Source organism: Sinocyclocheilus rhinocerous, unplaced genomic scaffold (genome assembly GCF_001515625.1).
Source record: "Sinocyclocheilus rhinocerous isolate Xijiao unplaced genomic scaffold, SAMN03320098_v1.1 scaffold919, whole genome shotgun sequence".
Classification (NCBI taxonomy): Eukaryota; Metazoa; Chordata; class Actinopteri; order Cypriniformes; family Cyprinidae; genus Sinocyclocheilus; species Sinocyclocheilus rhinocerous.
This window is the reverse complement of record NW_015637585.1, coordinates 2377788-2394927: the sequence shown is the minus strand read 5'-3', so window position 1 is coordinate 2394927 and position 17140 is coordinate 2377788. Positions and strand designations below refer to the sequence as shown.

Below are 17140 nucleotides of genomic sequence, written 5' to 3'. Positions count from 1 at the left end.
TAACATCTCTAATCAAACGTTTTAATCTAAAGGAAGGACATTTCTCACCATTTCTAGCATTTCCATCAACCCACACACACACAAAAATCAGAATTATCAACGCCACAGTGGTCCTCAAGAAAGACAACTTTAAATGTGCCTCAGTGGTGTGATCTGTGGATGAGGGCCACACACAGAGGAAGAGACAGAACAAGGCACTGATATACTGAGTAAGAGGAAAGAAGGAAACAGAAAGAGAGAGAGAGAGAGACAGAGAGAGAGAGAGAGAGCAGATCAGGCTGACTGAATGGTTTCCAGATGTGTGAATGGTAAACAACTGGTTTATCGTGTGGGCATAAAAATCTGTGGCATTCAGAATCTCTGACCAAACATCCCAGAGTCCTCCAGAACCATGACCAGAGAACGGACACGCATGGACAGATCCACATACACGCAAACACACGCTCGCATTGTCGCCGTTTCGTGTCTGATATCTGCTGTTGAGTATTTCCAGAAGCCTAGCATGAAAGAGCTGAAAACAAATGAGAAACCAAATCACCATTCCATCTGACATGCTTTGAAGTCATCTGTGCATGAACATGAACCTTCACGTACATCTGACTGATGAAGCGAATGTGACACAATTACAGAGAAAGAGACATCCATGTGTGTGTGCAATGTTTATTCTCTCTGTATGGGTTTTGCTCCATGTATTTAGAGGGCACATTCCCAGGCTGGGCGTTGGGATTCTCTCCTCCACTGTTTCCCACACAGAGCTCACAGGAGGCCCTTTGTTCCGGCTCCAGGCCGCGGGGGACCCAGATTCAGCACAGCAGCCCCTGAGAGACCTCCCTGCATTCTTATGCAGGACGACCCTCACCTTCAGAGGTGCTCACTGCATTGGATTCACTTTAGTCTTTGAATCTTGTGTATTTATCAATGTCTAGCTACCTCTCTCTGGCTACCACTGTTTGAAAAATTAATATTAGTGATAAATTTGAGCTGATTTCTTCGTGTAAATGAGCAGTGACTACCAATGGGAGAGCAAAGAGTGAAGTTCACTTACTTTTTAATAAAAGTGCAGTGACTTATTACAGTGATCTCTAGCGATGAAATCACTGTCAGCATGAATAAAACTTAATAAATAATATAAATAATAATTTTAAAAAATCATAATTTACTCTTGATCCAAGTTCCAAGCCCATGTCTAATAAAAAAAGACCTCTTTTACTTTCACTGGAAGGATAAAAAGTGCTGAGAAATTTTCATAATATCTTTGTTTGTTTCAAAGTAAGTAAAACAGGTTTGTAAAGACATGAGGGTGAGTAAATGAAGACAATTTTCATTTTTGAGTGAACTATGCCACTTTTAGGATACATAACAAACACCCAAAACTCAGTGTGAAACAAAAAGTGATTAAACACATCTCTTCTATTCTAATATGAGTTTTTACTCTAACTGACCATAACCAAGAAAAGCAATGAGCTAGAAACCAATGCAGTTGTAATATTGTCACCTGCTAGCAAAGTGCATCTTTCTCCACTGACAACTGGTAAAAATGGCAAAACATCTTGTTTTTTATATGTATTTATGTAGTATTATAATAGATATTATATTATGTGTGTGCATGTATATATCCAAAGTATAAAATAAAAGATGAACAGAATATATAGTATAGTATATATTGTAAAGTAGATGTTTTACCAGTGCTCTGCTTTACTTTTTTTTTTTTTTAATCATGGTCTTAAAAGCATGAAATGGATTATCTTTGACAGTTGTGTCCAGAATTCAGTGCTGATATACAGAGATGGAAGATTTCAAATAATGTGGTTCATGGGAGTTACCTTATCTTCAATATTATTCAGTTTGGACTTGAGTTCTGAGACCAGCAGGGATCAAATCTCAGATAAAGGGATCAATCTAAATCTAAACTGGAATGTGAGATTATCAATCACTCTATTCACCAGTCTAGTTTGGTGTCCAGAGTGGAGAGGGAAGATCTGCTGTGTAGAAACTGTTAAGTAGCAGTCTTGCAACATATGTTTTATACAAAATGACTCTAGCACACTTTACTCAAGTGGAACTGTCCCTAAGAACACTGCGTTGATGGCTTATAGACTGTCCCTTGTGTGATTTGAACTTATAGCCTCAGCCACTACATCACACTACCCATCTGATCAACATATGAACATTTAGCAGGATACAAAGTGGACTAACACCAACCCAAATGTGAAAGAGCATCCAAAGCGAGTCACAGAGACCCTGGATGATTTAAGGTGAACTGCTAAAAAGCTAAAACTACTATAAAAAAAGTTTTCTAGCTGGTCTAAACAAGTCTAGTCAATTCCAAATAGGCACAAAATGTAACAAATATCTTGTATTTTTTTCTCTTCTGCATCTCGCTGGTAGACAGACTGTTCTGGTGGAAACACAGATTGTTAGGCCAAATTTCAAAGACTGATTAATTGAGTCTTTTTTGGACTGCAGTAGAGTTAGCGTAAAGTAGCGTTTTAAGTGGAGATCACAGTCCTTACATGTTGCTCCAAGTCAACAAGAAATCTAAATCAACCCTGTTTGCTTTAATACACATGCCCGGTCTTATGGGAACGATTCACCAGTGCACAATTTCCTCCCCCCAGAAAGCAGAAAGCACAAGCTCACAGAAAGCACAAGCTTAAAAAATACAGTGTGTTCTATAAAGCTGATACTTTTGACCAATATCACCACAGTACAAATCATTCAGTACCATAGTATACCATAATATTACCATCTAACACTATGGTACCACCAGTAGCCTGCTTTTAATAAAGGCATTAACATGGAGGAGAGCCATATACAGATTATTTCTATCAGTCTTTCTCTTTTCCGCTGCATTGTTGATGGCCAGAATTTGGTTGGTTGCTATAGAGATCGATGGGAGGTAGGGCAACCACATTTGGGTATGAGGGGACGGAACGAGTGCGAGTGAGGGAGAGAAAGAGAGAATATTGTCATAATTGCATGTTCTGCTGATGGTGCTTAAGAAGTGAAGCCAGCAGGCAAATGAAATACAGATCGTCATTTGCCGTGTGACCTCTCTGAGAACGAGAGAGTGATGGATGTGAGAGAAAGAGACTTTCGTTGGGCCACAAACACCACAAAACAGCCTTGGCGCTGTACAACTACCCCAAATCACTCTGAGACAAAAACTTGAAGAATTTGGCAAGAGAGAGAGAGAGAAAGATTACGGGGGGAAACAAAGAAATCAAAACTTGGCAACTTCAATGTCTCCTGGCTGTTAATGCAACAGCAATCCTCTGTGTTACCTTACATCAGTTAAGTTGTTTGTCATTGGTCGTTAGGGTGAGTTATCTTTTGAGGCATGAAATTGGAGTCAGACATCCATTCTCAAAGTAAACACTTCTGTCTGAGAGGCAACAGATTTGTTAGAAATCTATTAGGAGTCAGTCGGTGTGGCCCAAAGGTAAATTCTTGTTAATGGAGGAGCTCTGTGGGTGCAATTGGCTTTTCCGTCTGTACTTTCTTGAGTGATTATTTGCAATGATGTGTTTCTTTGTTCTTGAGAGCCCATATACACATACCAGACCCAAGCCAGATGGGAGCTGGCAAACCTATGACTGTATAACTTCAGGTTTGCATTGCTGGAAAAAAAACACACTTAAACTAACCTTTGTCTGGTTTAAGTGATTTTTTAAAGCAGGGTCAAAAGAAAAAACATAATTAGTTTTAAAAATAACGCAATGTGTTGTGCACTCGCACATACTCAGTCCATCTTACACTTTGTCCTAACCTCAAAACGAGTTTCCTATTGAAAAGTAATTGATCTGTACACACTGAATGGCTCACCTTTTGACTACGTCATCTCCACTCCAACACGTGAGCTCGTCGACGCCCATCTCTCCCTCGCACAACGTCTCCGGAAGTATGGAGAAGAAAGACTTATACCGGGAGATATACCCCGTAAACTCCCTACAACACAAATCAATAAATGAACAACACATGCAGATAATAAGTAACACTGTGAAATATTAAGGTTTTTAAATGATTTGAAAGATAAAACCCAGAGAATCCATTGTTTTAGGAACACATTTAAGCATTTAATTATATAGTATTACTTTAAGTATATGAAGAAAAAAAAATACAATAAAAAAAATATATATATATTAATTAAATGGGTGTGTGCATTTTGTCCCACTTTCAGATGGATCTGGTGGAGAGATGGAAATGAAAAATTGTCTGTCCAAACATGTTTATTTCAAGGACAACCTTTACAGAGACAAAAGCATGGAGGTATGTAGTTACGGGTCACATGCTTAGTAAGGAACCAATCAGGCAACCTGAATTTAAAATGACTAAAACTGTTTTTCACACTTTGGTTTGTTTGCTTGATTTGAACCCAAGTTCAACTCGATCCCTCTCCCATCAGACCACATTTCTAAAAAACATTCAGTTTTCAGTTTCTAAATAACATCCAGAGTCAATATCGAACAAATTATGTGTTAACATTAGTGGTTCACATGCAAACATTAGGCCAGACTGCATTCATACCAAATGTGAATCAGACGGGAAACCACATGAACCATAGTCAGACTTGGGTACAACTTTTCAGCTTCCACAGCAACCAAACAAACCAAACTGTAATGACAAAAGGACCCGATCTGCACTAAAAACACTAGTGTGAAAACACCCTAACTGGGAAGGTAACTGTAGTAAGTGGGTAAAAAGAGGCGGGGCTAACCTATATTACCCAAGGAAAGTACACACACAGATTCAAATTTTTAAGAAAGATAATCAGAAATAAATGCAACTTTTTAGTAAATGTATTCATGCTTACCGTGCAACCTTTTTCAGAGTTCTACCTCTATCGCTCTTGGAGGTTTTCAGAGGGAGTGAACTGATAACGGTCAAACCCCCCAGTACAAGACAATGGAACAGTCCAGAGGAGGACGAGGCAAGCAGTTTGGAGGGGAGAAGAGAGAGATGGAAGAAACCAAAGGGCAACAAAACAGGGGGAGGGGATGATGGTGAGAAAGGGAGAGAATAATCATGACCATGGAGAAATAAAAATCACTCATGCACATGCAAACCAGACCTGAAAGATGGGTTACATCACACTAGCAATGAAACTCAACCAGGCGGATTCAGGAAGTACTTTTCCCTCAGAAAAAAACGTCAAGGGTTAAAACTTAACCAGACCAAGCACTGAGATCACAACGAAATTTTTTTTTTTTTTTTTTAATTACACAAAAAGAGACGTATTTAACATTTTGAGGGAATTAATGACATAATTGAATCATTCTGGGTTTCATGTTGCTTTAATGCTTCAAAAACATTACTAATGTCTTTAGTTAAAATTCATCCATAAAATTAACTATGAACTATGAATTTTTACTTCCAGAACCCTGCTGTTGAGCTCCATTATTCATGTCGATGGAGGTTCAACATGGACGTAACAGACAACCTAGCAGTCTATTATAATTTATTCTATTTAACCAAGTATAACATTGTGTTCTGACCTCTGATCTTAACAATGATGGAGTGCTTTAGCTATTCTTTGAAAATAATTGTACATTTTTCATTTATAAATTTCCAGGCCTGCCAGCCAGAGCATTTCCAAGGCTCTTAGTGCAGAGAGATGATGTCATCCGTACAGTGATGAGTGTTTGCTGTCCTCTGCTCCACTGACTCCTGCACACCGGAAAAAAAACTCTAATCCATTTATCTCTCTCTGTTCCTGCAGTCTCAATGCCAGTTACAGCACCGTCCTTGCCAGCCTACCATTTAGTGATGGCTATCTGCAGCGTTTGTGAGGACCTTCAAGATACGGGTCTGAAGACACTTAGTTAAATGTCCGATAGCATATTTTTAAATCAGTGTCTTGCCAAATGGGTATATGTGTATGTTTGCTCAAAGCATGTCTACCTGCATATATATTTACACACACATCATGACGTGTTTCTTATTTCAGACAGCAAGGAATCATGGGCCTAGCAGAGGAGTTTTTAATACAGATGCACAATATATCGGTAGTCATTGCCATATTGTTCAATATTATTGCTTTTATTATTGGAATAGGTCTGATTAAACTGATTTAAACAGATAATAGAGGTTATTTTTATGTACATGTCATAATGTCTTTCTATGCCAGATTGCAAAAGTGTGTTTGATAGTAGAAATGATGGACACATTTTTAAATGTTTTGATGCTACATTTCATTTGATAGCAGGTTAAAATTCATTAATGAACCCTTAAAAAATTCAGAATATGGGACAGTTTGACTGTTATATGTCAACAATTGATAACAGAATTAAAAATAAATACATAAAGGAATACATATATTTAAATAAATAATACATAAAATAAAAAAATATATACAGATGTCCATTTTGTATCAATTTAAATCCATTATTTATTTTTTTATTAAATTTATTATTTTATTGTGTGTGTGTGTGTGTGAAATTATTTGAATTAAATAAAAAATAGATTCTAAAACAATTTATTAAAATTTAAAATATTTAAAATGGTTTTAGATTAACTATATCCTATCAGCTACCAGTAAATGTATAATATTGGTTGTCATATCAATTATTGGTATTGGCCTATAAATGTAAATATTGGTGCATCTCTAATTTATTATTTACAGGCAGATCTTCAGGTTCCAAAAAAACAAACAAACAAACCTATGATACTCTACCTCAAGGCTTTTAAATAGCAAAGAGCTGTAAAAATGGGTTTTTCAATAAATGAGTCTTGGGATCCAGTCTAACCTGTGAAGGTGCGCCAACATGCCGATCTTATCGACTCCTGGAACGTCCTGTGAGCTGTTGGCAGGTGGAGGGGTGACTGAAGTCGGAGGAAACGTCCTGACTGTGGTTGAAGAAGCATTTGAAGAGTGACCACATACCTTATCCACCTGAAAGACAGAGAGACACAGATGAGAGAGGGTTATGCTCTGTCCCTTCAGGAAGACCGAACGGATGACGTAAGTGTGTTTGTCTCTGTGATAAATGAAACTAATGGAAAAGCAGAGACAGTAACAGATCACATTAAAGCCATGAATGAATTAGGACCTCAGACAGAGACAGTGTGTGTGTGGTGTGTTTGAGCACGTGTGTCTGGCTCTGGTTTTGCTTATATTTTGGGGATCAAATATCCTCAAGCATAGTAAAACCTGAAATCAGTTACACTGTGGGAAGCAGCCAACGGCCTCCACAAGGAAAACAGCTTAATAAACAAACGAAATAACGTCTTAATAAAAATCTAAAAATGCAGAAAGGATTCTGTGAGGGTCGTGTGTAGGCTTAGGGGCCAAAAAATATCATTAGCTCAGTCTAACAACAACAAAAGTCAATGGAAAATCCCTACCGTGATGGAAAAACAAACGTGTAGTCTGTGTATAAGCCAGTTTATCTCATTAGAGACTATTGCTGTAACACAGGATCTCAATTTGCATTTGCTTTTATATCTAAACCTCCTTCACCTCTGTGTCTTCCTCGTTCTCACACACACACACATTTAATCAATGGCGTTTCATCCCACTAAAAGCTTCGGCAGACGTCACCAGTCCATTAGTCAAAGCAGACTCGACTACAGCGATCCAAATGATTACCCTCAGTTTTTGCCCTCTCATATCAGTCACCTCTAATAATGACAATTTTATTTGGCATGAATAAATCTTTATCTCTTGCATCATTTGTCATTGCTCTGGGAGCTCGGACATAAGGGCGGAGGACAGGAAAAAGACAATCTTCGCTCCGTCACTCGCTTTACAACCTGAATGAATAACAAGGTGCAACTCTGCAGGATAAATACACTGAAATAAATGGTGTAACTAAGATTGGAAAGAAAGGTACAAAACTGTCACGGGGACAGTATTCTTTTCTAAAGGTCCTAATATGTACACTTTAGAATAGATACTTATATGGTACAAAATATGCACTATTTAGGGCCTTTTAGCTTTTGTACCTTAGTGTACCGTCCCAGTGACAGCTTTGTACCTTTTTTTCTGACAGTAGAAACAATTTTCACTAAAGAAATTACAGAAATGGCAAGTAACATGACAATTTAAAGTGATATTTTGAAGTCAAAAGACGTACATTTCATGAACATTTTTTAGGATGATATGAAGAACATTTGGGTCATCAGGGCAATGTTTTGTTACACTTGCAATGTCCAATTTCTTAAAAAGTCCTCAAAAACAAAACTGCTAAAATTACTTGAAAAAACTGGAAAACTTGGTTCGGAAACGGATGGCCTTCACTACTAGAAAAGTTCATTTATAGACAAAATATCCTAAATAACTAAATCTAAGTCTTAAGTCAAATCTAAAAATGTCTAAAAATATCTGAGAGTGAGATGGGCCTTTACCACTGTATGCAAAGAAATGACTAGACTACCACAAAAATGGGCTCAGGGTTTGATTCAGACCCAACAATGAAACTGCATCTGCTCCACATACTTTACAGTTTAGCTTCATTCTCCTGAATAAAAACTAAAAATACAATTTTTAGTGTCTTTAAATCAATCTGTTCACTACAAGATGTATTTCAAGATCCACAAATAGCAGCTCTCTCAAAACACACACACACACACACACACACACATAGAGTCCGTAAGAATCAGATATCATTCTGGACACATACCAGGCTAAAGGAAAAGAACATTTAAAGCATTTATTAAACAACAGTATATTTAAGATACCTGATATAAGTACATTTAATATACTTAAGAGCTTGTGCAAACATTATTAAACACTGACATGTGTTAAATATCAGCTTTAATGAATAATAATAAACCGAATCAGTGTCTTTGAGCCTAAAGAGAATGAGGCATTATGGATATCGGCCAAAAATGTGGGAGTGCTGGGAAAATATTTGTGTTTTGATTTTGTTGTATTCTGTGTAGTTTATTGATTTACCCTCTATTGTAAATATTTTTCATCCTTCTTTTTGACGAACAGCATGGGAACCATCGTTTCCCCACAAATAAACCCAGCGGTGGATTTTGGACAGAGTATCTCAAACACACAACGGTTATCCTTGAACTGTCATGTATTTTATCCTGTTCCATGGATAATTTATTTTCTTCATCCTAGTCAGTTTTATGTAATTTAGGTTAGAAATCAGCTGCAGTTCTGCATATTTAAAAAAAAAAAAAAATCATATTTAAGTGAAAAGAAACTCTTTTTAATCTGAGATTCAGGCAGTTACATGAGCTTCTTTATACATGGATGGAATTTCTCTCCGGAAGTTTCCCAGTGTCCAGTATTAAATTATTTTCCATTCAGAAAGCCTGGGAATTTTTTTCCTGTAAGGCTTGGCTAATTTGATAAGTTAATAAAAATTCAATAAATCCACAAAGTCTTCTCTCTAAAACATGACAGACGATCTGATGGTAAAAACTAAATGTCTGTGGCCCAGAATGAACCCAATGGCCTTCTCCAGATCTCCTTCTCCTGTAAATGGGGTGCAGAATGTTTTGAGATTTGTTCATTTTATCAACACTCAGAGGTGGTCAAAAACACATTTGTAGTGTAAACACTTATCTCTTCTGAAAACTTTTTTTTAGCACAGTGGATGACTGACAGGTGACTTCTACGACACTTAACTCACCTGTCAATGTCAATCATCCAATGTGTCAATACAAGGTTTAAATTAATATATATATATATATACACACACACACATATACATACATATATATTATAAGAACTGGTTGAAGACACTGAAGCATATTAGTTCATCAGCAATTTGTCTCAGTTCACCACTATAAGGCTTATAGTGCAGCTATTATTTAGATAGCCAAAAAGGTAAACTTGTTCTTTAGTATCCATAACAACATATTATTATTAATGGAGATATTTTTGAACAATTTGTTCTGCTCCTTGGGGTAAAACTATATTTAACAAGTATTCATCTAGAATAATGGACCTCAGTGTCTTATAACACCACATTACAGCAAAAAGCCAGTCTTAAGCGACAACACAGATCTTTTAAAGAATCGAAAGCATGTGAAAATAGGCATTAAACATGCGTATGTGAGAGAGAGGCAGAAGTGACCTCAGCGACACCCTGATCTGTGACGCTAAACACAATGGGTCATTCCACTGGTCAACTGTTACTCAATTACCTACTGTTGAAAGCAGAAGTTTGCTCTTGTCTGGCGAGTATGCGTGCACCTGTCCGTCCTTGTAATATCTGTGAAATGCCAGTGTGTGAAACATTCCGGGTGTGATTAGACAGGGTCTGAACGGTGCTTTATCCCACGTGGATGGAGTCTCAGAGGAAGACACATGTGGGAGCTGTGAGCGCCTGGCCTTGGGTAACAGACTGACTGTGTATTTGTGGTTGGTAGCGGGTGTTTGGCTGCAGTTTTACTACAGTGCACTATGAGGAAGTCTAATTTAAGGCATGTGATCTTTATATGTGCCAACCGCTCGATCTATATCTTTTTCAGAGGACTGTCTGTTTTAAAGACAGACTTTTCCTTCAGTCGTCATGTTTGTGTAAGTCTCTCTCTGGGGGGAGTATTGAGTTGCATGATGTGGTGATGGTGTGTGATGAAGTTTGTTGATGTAAGAATCTGCTCCAGAGACAGTGCAACTTTGTCCGTGCTCTCTTGCCCAAAACTCAAAAGAGAAAGATGGATGGACGGACGGATTGATAGAACAACAGACAGACAGATAGATAGAACAACACAGACAGACAGACAAACAGACAGACAGACAGACAGACAGATAGATAGACAGACATCACTTTAATCACTTCCAGCAATCCAAACTGATCTAAATCAGGTGGGAATGTGCAGACTGTCAAAGCCAATGACATAGGAACACTAATGTTTCTACTGCAAAAGAAAATGCATCTAACCGCTGCTTCACATTTTAAAAAAGGAAATGCCAAAATGATTTTTTAAATGCCAGCACTGTTTGAACAATATCAGAGAACGTCTCAGTGGTGTTGAATTAAACAGTGTTCAGAATCAGGCCGTGGCTGTGCCAGTATGGGAGGAGAAGCCAGCTTCACTGTTCAGTTAGCGGCTTGTTTTTCATGTAGGTCTGGCTTGAGTGTGTGCTTGAACTGTGATTCTCTGGCTGCTTTGTTTGGCTTCACTGTTGCCACGCTGATACTCACACATACACAATCAGCTGATTAATGATCTCTGTGTGTGTGTGTGTGTGTGTGTGCATGTGTGTGTGTGCGTGTGCGTGTGTGTGCGATCTATTTGTGAACTTTGCATCTCCACATGCATTCTACTCTCGTAACAGAGCAAACCGTTTCAGACCCACAGCGCTACTAACTTGATTACGTGTGCCGTACATCAATGGCACAATTCTGAGAATCTCCGTTGATAAAAATTGCTAAAATACTTTCTCCATCCAAGTTAAAAGAACAAAGACAACTATAAGAAGACATTGATAGGTTGATTTCTTTCCTAATTTAATAAAACAAAACAAAACAAAAAACAAAACACAAAATAATATAAAAAGTTTTGAGCAACTTCACTTTTTTCACACTATTTTTCTTAAGAACAACAGTTAATAAAAAACAATATTTTAAAAATATTTATATAATTTTTATAATATATGCAACTTATATTAATCATTGTATGCCTGCATGCATGTTTTGTATTCTCAAATTCCCATACCATGTCACTATCTGAAATAACCTGTGCCGTTTTACTTTTCTTTTTTTTCTTTGTGTTTTTCCTTGCTTTCATATGTAAAAAATAAGTAACTACAATATTGTTGTATTACTGTTACATATTGTTACATCTCAATAAACAGACTGTTCAAAAAAAACTTATATTAATCCTATTTTTAAACTATTTTAAACTGGTTTTGTGCAACTAATTACTTTTTACTTTTTTTATCATTACTTTTTTCCAAATTTTATTTTTTTAATTTTAAGAAAAAAAAGACAGACTGATATTTAAACTTTTTTTATAATTGTTTTTGTCATTATTTGTTATTAAAATAAAAAAATATTTTGAATATTTATATAATTTTTATATTATTAAATGAACAAACATATTACTTAATCAAAAACACCCAAAACGTTTCTGTTGCAACTAACGCTTTCTTAAAAAAAAAAAAAAATCATCTGGATTTTATTTCATAATTTCAGTTAATTTCAATCCAGCCCAGATGATTAACTACTAACCCACAACACCCTCAGGAAAAAGGGAGAGACGGTGAGATTTAATATGTGGCACATCCAACATTTTATGTTTTGCATTTGTAGATTGCTGGAAGTGCCAGCTGGAAGTTGTAAATGGAATTTACATCCACCAAATAAACAAACAAACAAACAACAAACAAACAAACACAAGTTTGTCTGTAGCAATGGACATTTCTGAACTGTGCATTGCTATATACTGTATGTTTCCTAACTGTCTCCTCAGTCTGTCTCAGCCAAGTTTGTGGTCTGGACACACACTCCACCTCAGAAAGCTTCCCACATATAAATCATCCTCTCTCTCTCATAATTCTCTTAAAAAACTTTTTTCTCTTTACAAACAGATGGGTGCTGAGGATCTGACCCCAGACTGGCTGACTCAGCGGCTGTTACACTCACTTTCCTCGCCTCTCTCCTTTCCTTTCCTCTCCTCACCTCGTCCCTCTCCTCTACTATCCCCTCAGATCTCCTTTGCTCTCCTCTATATTTCACTCTAAACTGTAAATATTCTGTTTACGAGCATATTTCCAGTTTCTCGGCAGTTTGTCATAATCATTCACATATGATTTGCAATCTGGTTTTCCAGCAAACGGATGTCGCCAGCCTCTAATGTAACTGCCTCCCCAAAACATCAATGTAAACAACATTTTGAAAGATGATGCACTGGGAAACCAAATCAGACATAACTCTGTTTAGGAACCAAAAATATGCATGAGCAAAAAAAGCAAGAATGAGGAAATTCTTCCAAGTCATCTAAAGGTCAGGCTTCTGTTAACGTCTCCATTCAGTTTCTTTAGAATCTGGGTCACGGTCGACGTCCCTGATGCACGGGAGGGTTATGATACAGTACTGGTTAAATTTGAATCAACCCACAATTAGTGTTGGCGGGAGTTAAAAAAAAAAAAAAATCATCTGGATTTTATTTCATAATTTCAGTTAATTTCAATCCAGCCAAGATGATTAACTACTAACCCACAACACCCTCAGGAAAAAGAGAGAGACAGAAATCAGCAGCGAGGTTTAAATTGTGGCACATCCAATCATGTTTTATGTTTTGCATTTGAAGATGCCGACTGGAAGTTGCAAATGGAATTTACAGCCACTAAACGAACAAACAACAAACACATTGTCTGTCGCAATGGACATTTCTAAGCTGTGCATTGCTGTATATGTTTCCTATATGCTATTTGTCTCCTCAGTCTGTCTCAGCCAAGTTTGTGGTCTGGACACACACTCCACCTCAGAAAGCTTCCCACATATAAATCATCCTCTCTCTCTCATAATTCTCTTAAAAAACTTTTTTCTCTTTACAAACAGATGGGTGCTGAGGATCTGACCCCAGACTGGCTGACTCAGCGGCTGTTACACTCACTTTCCTCGCCTCTCTCCTTTCCTTTCCTCTCCTCACCTCGTCCCTCTCCTCTACTATCCCCTCAGATCTCCTTTGCTCTCCTCTATATTTCACTCTAAACTGTAAATATTCTGTTTACGAGCATATTTCCAGTTTCTCGGCAGTTTGTCATAATCATTCACATATGATTTGCAATCTGGTTTTCCAGCAAACGGATGTCGCCAGCCTCTAATGTAACTGCCTCCCCAAAACATCAATGTAAACAACATTTTGAAAGATGATGCACTGGGAAACCAAATCAGACAGAACTCTGTTTAGGAACCAAAAATGTGCATGAGCATAACAAAGCAAGAATGAGGAAATTCTTCCAAGTCATCTAAAGGTCAGGCTTCTGTTAACGTCTCCATTCAGTTTCTTTAGAATCTGGGTCACGGTCGACGTCCCTGATGCACGGGAGGGTTATGATACAGTACTGGTTAAATTTGAATCAACCCACAATTAGTGTTGGCGGGAGTTAAGAAACATAACCATATTTAAAACAGAGTAGCTTTTCGGATAACAGGCTATAATTTTCTAGGGGAAATTAAATGAAATGAAAATATATCAAATAAAAATAAAGTACAAAATAAAATAAAATAGAAAATAAAATACAAATAAACCAAAATAAAAACTAATAAATAAATAGAATAAAAATAAAGCAAAATAACAATATATACAATAAAACAAATGAAATTAAAGTATAAACTAAAAAATATATCAAATAAAGTACAAAATGAAATGAAATAAAAAATAAAACAAAAAATAAAAAATAAATAAAATAAAATAAAACATAAAAAACAAAACAAAATAAAATAAAAACAAATCACTGCTGCTTATCCATGCAAAATATTAGCTTTTCTAGTAACACGCCATAATTTTCTTGGGGTTACATAAAATAAAGGTAATATAATGTAATGTAATGTAATATAATGTAAAGTAATGTAGTGTAGTGTGGTGTATAATATAATATAATATAATATAATATAATATATGCTGTTTATCCATGCTTTAAATTCAGTGATAAATTTATTTTAATTATTACTTTTAGTAATACTTGTACACTTTTAGTTACAAACTTGGTGAGGTAATTGATTCCTCACTTTTTACTCACTGGAAAGATGGATTGGTGAAGGGATAGCGTGATATGGCACTTTACAGAAATAAAGTAAAGGGCCTGAAACACTATTCAGTATTATTTATTTTTAAGTCTTATTTTCTTTGGATTTTTTTAATCCCATTACTAAAATTTCTCCAAAGTTTAACAATGTCGAAAACACTGAAATAAAATAAAATAAAATAAAATAAAATAAAAAATAAAAAATAAAATGCCTGGCAAAAAATGTAGCTCTTTTATTAAGTCTTATTTTCTATTGATTTTATGAGGTTTGCATTTTTTAATACAATTAATACAATTTCACTAAAGTTTAACAATGTCTAAACACTGCTAGCAATAAAATAAAAGAAAATAAAATTTAATCAAATAAAATTAAAATCAAAATAAAATCAAACAATAAACCTAGCATGAAATGTACTTAGTTACTTTCTTTATTTTTTCTTAGATAATACTTTATATAAAAATCTCTAATAGCTTTTATAATAAAAAATAAAAAAAGATAGTTGTGCCTCTAATGCAAAAGGAGGCCAAATTACACAATATTTGTGGAAAGAGTCAGATAATAAAAAGTGAAGAGAAATAATTTTTTTTTTTTTTAAACGGTAAATGAGAGCTAGAGAAAGGTGAGTAAGAGACGCAGGGCTCTTTTACAGACCCCTCTTCTCATGGCCGTCTGAGTTCTGGGCTTTGGAAATCTTTTCTAATCCCAGGGGCCTTGTTTCCATTATCTTAAAGCACAAGCTACTATTAAAATTCCTGTGTAAGACTGTAATTAGAGCCCTCAGTTAAACCTCGGAGGAAATAAGGTAGAGCAGCACATTAACTGCTTGGGACGGAGGATAATGAATTATTAAATTTTTCTCGTTTTTGTCTGACGTGTGCTCACAGTTGTCGGCAGCCACTTTGAGGCACAGCAATTACGGGTCACCGAAAGACTGTCTGTTTCCACGCTAGCAACATTGAGACATCACAACACTTCAAATGAACTCTGACCTCACGTCTACAGTCCCGTTCCATCTCCAGTAGGGAAATAACATTGCGGTGTAAATCCTGTCGTTCAGTCTAGCAGTAGAATTATTAATGGACCTTAAACCTGTTGAAATATACAATAATCACTACGAAAACCCTCCAAATTGGATGAAATCACTGGAAGAAGGGAAAGAAAGAATAGAAAGAAGAGTTTAAAATACAAAAAGAGAGAGAAAGAGAGGAAGGATGATGAATGGAGGATCCTGAGCTTTTCAGCTTTTAAACTTTTCCCATTAATAGCAAGGTATGTATGTATGTATATGTATGTATGTATTAGGGATGGGAAGATTCACCGATTCGCTCCGTGCATCGGCAAAAAAGTTAAAGTCTGCATCAGATACAAGTGTGCATTTGTATCACGATGCATCGTTTCTAACATACTTATATAATTACTAGTGGATGCGCTAATTCTTTTATTGTTTAGAAAGTGACCAATATTTTATATGTAGATTGATTTCTCCTCTCTAAACTGTTTCTCAAGTGCGTTCTGTCATCACTGGTGCTGTGTGAATATGACGTATCACAACACTACGGAGACCAGAGGAAAAGCAGGCATTAAAGTCCTTAATGTCGATCATGAATCAAATCGATCCACCTTGGCAAACAGCGAATATATTTGAGCGGTTTAATGCATTTGAGACGTTGTGTTTTCCTCCGTGCATAACTGACATGTCACGAGTATATTTTTCATCTGTAAATGTTAGAAAGTCATGCAAATATATCCATTCTGCTGTCAGGAGTGGGTGAGGCTTACGCGAGTGAACGAGCGCTGCTGCACGCATGCACAGCTGAACAGGTGGAGCGCAATAATTCTCGAGTCGAATATGCATTTTGCTCAAATATTTGTTGTTGGACATTAAATGTGCCTTTTGTAGAATTTTAAACCTACATATACGTGTATTTTTACGATAGCAGTAACTGTAAAGGGACTATTGTAATGGGTAAATAAAATGTAAGCTAATACAGTCCTAATTACTAAGCTCAGATGAGTTAATGTGTGTTTCTTATAGCAGTTAAATTTTACTTTTAAGTGATCTTAACTTTTAATTCAGTGATTTTAATGCTTTTTAGATTGTAATGTTCTGCTATCTGTTCTGCTAACTATAAAAGGTACAGTTGTCATAAAACCAGAGAGAAAGGCTGCATGGCTATAACATGTGAGAGAGTCAGGTAATATCATTGCATTCCTATTGGTCAGTGTTAGAGGAACGTCTCAGGTTACTTATGTAACCATGGTTCCGTGAGTAGGGAACGAGACACTGCGTCCTCTAGGGGTCGCTATGGGGAACGCCTTGTCGTGACCCCTGTCTGAAGCATACATTGAAAAAAAAACAACAACACGTTGGCCGGCAACAGCCCATGACATCACTACCGGTGCGACTATAGTATAAATAAGCGCCGGGAGCACACATCATTCACTTCTTCATCTGAAGCTTGCGTCCGCAGCATGGC

General features: G+C 36.5%; 1 protein-coding gene across 4 annotated transcripts in view; it reads right to left on the bottom strand.

The window, feature by feature from the left end:
• Positions 1 to 17140, bottom strand: part of gpc5c (glypican 5c) — a 146710-nt gene that overhangs the window by 91287 nt on the left and 38283 nt on the right. For 3 of the 4 annotated variants that reach the window (XM_016564279.1, XM_016564280.1, XM_016564282.1), the window contains exons 4-6: positions 6747 to 6892; positions 4814 to 4873; positions 3826 to 3948 (exon numbers count right to left, since the gene is read on the bottom strand). In XM_016564279.1, the coding sequence (XP_016419765.1) occupies positions 3826 to 3948; positions 4814 to 4873; positions 6747 to 6892 (329 nt within the window). The remainder of the gene's footprint in view (positions 1 to 3825; positions 3949 to 4813; positions 4874 to 6746; positions 6893 to 17140) is intronic. The other variant, XM_016564281.1, reaches the window with a different exon arrangement.